Genomic DNA, 4,210 nt, shown 5'->3' with positions numbered 1-4,210 from the left:
TAGTGGGAAGAAACAATTTGTATTAAGCACGCCAAAAGTTTAAATGGAAGAATCACACTGAGTCAAAAGAAAAGTATGGAGTAGATGATCTCTTAAAATACTGTTTACTTATTCGTCATGCATTTACATCTATATGTCATCGGCCTTCTTCTTCATGAGTTATCGTCAACTGTTTGTTGGAAGTGCTGTAGTGCTTAGAAGAGGAAGAAGATGTACTTGAAGCATTTCTTCTTGTGATAAAATGTGGTTGATTTGGTCTTGGAAGAGTCATGCTTTCGCCTCCAAGCATAAGGACTACATTTGACATTGTGGGACGATCACCTGGATCTTCTTGCAAGCATAGAAGTGCCACATTTATGCACTTTATCACTTCCTTGTCCTCGCACGAATCAACAATAGTTTGATCCATCATGTCTAATGCCTTGTCTTTCATCCACAGTCTCCATACCTGTGATTAGTATTTTTTGAGTCATTGAAAGCTTTAACAGAATGACAAATTAATGAGGGATATTTTTGTACTTACATAACCAGTGAGATTTACATCTTCGAAAAAATTCATGTTTCTCTTTCCACTGATGATTTCTAGTACTACCACTCCGAAGGCAAATACATCGGATTTGATCGAAAAGAGTCCCTCCAATGCATACTCCGGTGACATATAGCCACTGTTTTTAATATTCCATACAATTAGACATCAAAGGAAGTGCATATATAGTGAAATAGTACCAAATTTTAGATGCGTGTGTGTTTGCTCTCCAAATGATCAAAGCTGAAAACAGTACTCGGAGACTTACTAAGTTCCAACAACTCTGTTTGTATTAGCTTCTGTACTTTTTCCTTCAACAATCCTTGCCAACCCAAAATCTGAAATTTTGGCATTCATTTCTTCATCTAACAATATGTTGCTTGTCTTTAGATCTCTATGAATAATCCTTAGCCTTGAGTCTTGGTGAAGATAAAGAAGCCCTCGAGCGATACCCAATACAATGTCGAAACGTGTCCTCCAGTCCAATAATTGGCACAATCTATGATCTATTTGCAAGTTTACAAGGATAACTTAGAGATAATCAATGTGAAAACTATATATTTGTATAAAACATTACGAAGAGTTTTGAGATAGGGAGTGGAGTATACTGACCGAATATAAATGTATCCAAGCTTTTGTTGGACATATATTCATATAGCAAAATCTTTTCATTTGCCTCAACACAATAGCCTAGAAGCCTAACTAAATTTCTGTGCTGCAGTTTGGCAATTAACATTACTTCAGTTTTAAATTCTTCAACACCTTGTCCGGAATGACTTGACAACCTTTTCACTGCCAAGTCTGCACCTTCAGGAAACTTACCCTGTATGTATAATTTTTGTCAGAATCGTTGTATAACGAAAATAAATAAATCCGAATGGTACATCAACTAAACAACAAACGAAAGGCAAAAGAAGGTGATCAAACCTTATAAACAGGTCCAAATCCACCTTGCCCAAGCTTAGTTGCATTGGAAAAGTAGTCTGTAGCTACTAGTATGCTATTCAAGCTGAAAAATGGAACATCAATCTGTTTCTTTTCATCTGCAGTGATCAAATCTTCATTGATAATTTCTCTACGAGGCAAGTGCTCCATAGGATTCCCCAAAACAATTTTTCTGGATTCTAAAATCAACCCAATTAAGTAATTAGTTACGATATTTGTCATAATCTATCTCCAAAAGCTGAACTTGAGAAAGCCAGATGAGATTTCTTGATTCTTACCTTTAGTTCTTGCCACTCTATTGTTCAGGTATATTATGTAACTAGTGCTGCACAAAATTATAATTCCAAGAATTAAAGAGATGGAAATTAAAAGAGCTCTCTGATTCCGTGAGGGGGCCCGTTTCGCAATAGATGGTCCTTGTGTTCCATGGTCTGAAGCAAATTTAAGAAATGAAACATGTGTTGGTATCAGAAAGGTCATATGGAGAACATAGAGATACCATTTGGTAAGCAAGAAAAAGGTAACATTGAACTATTGGCAAGAAAATCAAAAGAAGAAAACCATTTGTAGTAAGGAACATTGATCCCCACCTGAGCTCAAGGAACAATTCGAGATCAAACCATCCCATTTGTAATCAGATTTGCATGTGCATCTCCTATCTCCTTGTTCTGTTACATTGCATGTTGAATTTGGCCAATCTGTGCAGTTTTCTGAGGTAGTGCAAATTGGCTCCAATGGGGGATTCCAACTGATCAATATTAAATCGTTCCTTCGACTTAAAGCTGCCGAAGTAAGATTCTTTTTGGGATTGTAACACCAGTCTATCACCTTAAAAGACGATGACTGGTTGAACCAAGAAATTCCTGTCACCAGCCCTTTGTCATCACAATTACCAGCAGATTCTTTGTCGGCTGCTTCTATAACAAACGTGTTGTCCCCCCTATCAAAGTTAATAACGGTATAGTTGCCTTTCGATGTCTGGAAGCTTACCTGGCCGGCTAAATCATCACATGAGAAACTATAATACAAAGGGTCTCCACAATATGGTCCACTGCTTAATGGATATGGTATTTGGTTTGTGCCACAAGGCTTGCAATTTCTCCTTGTTGCTTCTGCAAAGCCAAAAAATAAAATTACTGTACTATTTATACACACATTAGCTCCTTATTTAAACTGTCTATGTACATAAGTTAAAGGGAATCTTTCATTTTTGGCCCGTTGGCCGAACTTAATTATGGACGTTAGCCAAAATATACAGAACATATACACTAATTATGTATATTACATGTATAATTATGTATACTATATGTATATTTATACTTAAATATACAAAATCTATACAAATGCTGGCTATCTTATAAACTAGATAACTGAAAGACATTGTACTGCAATTATTTAAATCAGAAAAGAAAATACCAATTTTGGAAATGCTGACACGGACAGAGAGGTTGAAGCCACCATTGTAGTTCTCCTGGAGATTCTTGAGACTAGAGAACCAAATCCAGCATCCAGAATTATCAAAAGTATAGGCCTCGCACGTGCAGTTGCCTAGACAAAATTTCCTGCAGTCCTCATTGGTATTAATCTTTTTGTATAACCGGTCTGGACTCCCGAATTTCATTGACTTCAGATCCAAGAACGTGTCAAGTGCTTCCACATTGTCTTTGCAGGAGTTAACTGACATCCTGGAACAACCACCTGAAAATCCTCCAGCTCTTAAATTTTCAGCAGAGTCGGGCTCAAACCCGGGCAAACACTTGCATGCTGGCTCAAGGTTGCTGTTACAAATGCTAAACTTCCCACATTTCTTATACACATCACATGTATCTTTTGGCGCTGACCAAATCAAAGACCATCCACTTATATCGTTATCCAAACCATAGAATTGTATTTCCCCCGAGGAGTTCATTAGGAGCCTATAATACTTGAATGTTCCTGTCGTCGCTTCCACTGAATTATTGACAGTGTCATTCTCAGTGAAGTTGGACAACATGTAAGCGAGATAACCAGGCATCTGATTGAAACTGAAATGTCCAGAAGTAGCTAATTTCGCGGACCCTTTCCAGTGAATCCCGCCTTGCGTCTGAAGTATAACATATTTCTTTTTGCTTGATTGATCAAATTGGAATGTGTACTTCCCACTTTTTGAGTCAGTCAACTTCAACTTCTCATCCATTTTCATTCCAGGAAGAAAAGTATTGGTTGGATACAGAAAACTCTGCCATAGTTTAACTCCTGATTCAGCAACTAAAACCAAGTTCCCTGTATCCAACAACTCTACTGTCCCGTTATCAGCACTACCGATTTGTGTGGAGAAATAAGTGTCTTTACTATTTGAATTCCACACTTTGAGGTCACCATCTTCAACGACGACGGAAATATCCTCATTCTTAATTCTTGAAGCTTGAATCGGATTTTTCCAATTAGCAACCCATACAACAGTTCTTGGACTCAAATTGTAATACCATATGCCCACATATTTGTTTAACTGATCTCCATCATAAGAAAAGAATCCCATTTCAAACTTCTCTCCAGTAGATACTAGAGTTTCCTCATTGTCAACTAACTTACTGCTTCCATTGATGGTGTTCCTTGCATCACATTGATATAAAATCACCAAGAGTGCAAACAACAATAACAAGAGAAAATTACCTAATGGTATATGGCTATGCAATGGTGCAGGAATAATATTTATTTTTCCAGCAACATGAGTCAAGAGCATTTTTATGGAATTTTGAC

The 4,210-nt window shown here is 37.2% G+C and overlaps 1 protein-coding gene across 1 annotated transcript in view; it reads right to left on the bottom strand.

Annotated features, from left to right (window-relative positions):
• The window catches only part of LOC132036120 (uncharacterized), an 8,972-nt gene continuing 4,762 nt past the window's right edge, over positions 1–4,210 (bottom strand). The window contains exons 8-15 of the mRNA XM_059426358.1: positions 2,888–4,062; positions 2,062–2,583; positions 1,750–1,902; positions 1,454–1,650; positions 1,139–1,349; positions 795–1,032; positions 524–665; positions 1–448 (exon numbers count right to left, since the gene is read on the bottom strand). Coding sequence (XP_059282341.1) covers positions 137–448; positions 524–665; positions 795–1,032; positions 1,139–1,349; positions 1,454–1,650; positions 1,750–1,902; positions 2,062–2,583; positions 2,888–4,062 — 2,950 coding nt within the window. The 3' untranslated portion in view covers positions 1–136. The remainder of the gene's footprint in view (positions 449–523; positions 666–794; positions 1,033–1,138; positions 1,350–1,453; positions 1,651–1,749; positions 1,903–2,061; positions 2,584–2,887; positions 4,063–4,210) is intronic.

Source organism: Lycium ferocissimum, chromosome 11 (genome assembly GCF_029784015.1).
Source record: "Lycium ferocissimum isolate CSIRO_LF1 chromosome 11, AGI_CSIRO_Lferr_CH_V1, whole genome shotgun sequence".
NCBI lineage: Eukaryota > Viridiplantae > Streptophyta > Magnoliopsida > Solanales > Solanaceae > Lycium > Lycium ferocissimum.
Note: the sequence above shows the minus strand (reverse complement) of the source record. Positions and strands in the feature narration are given on the sequence as shown.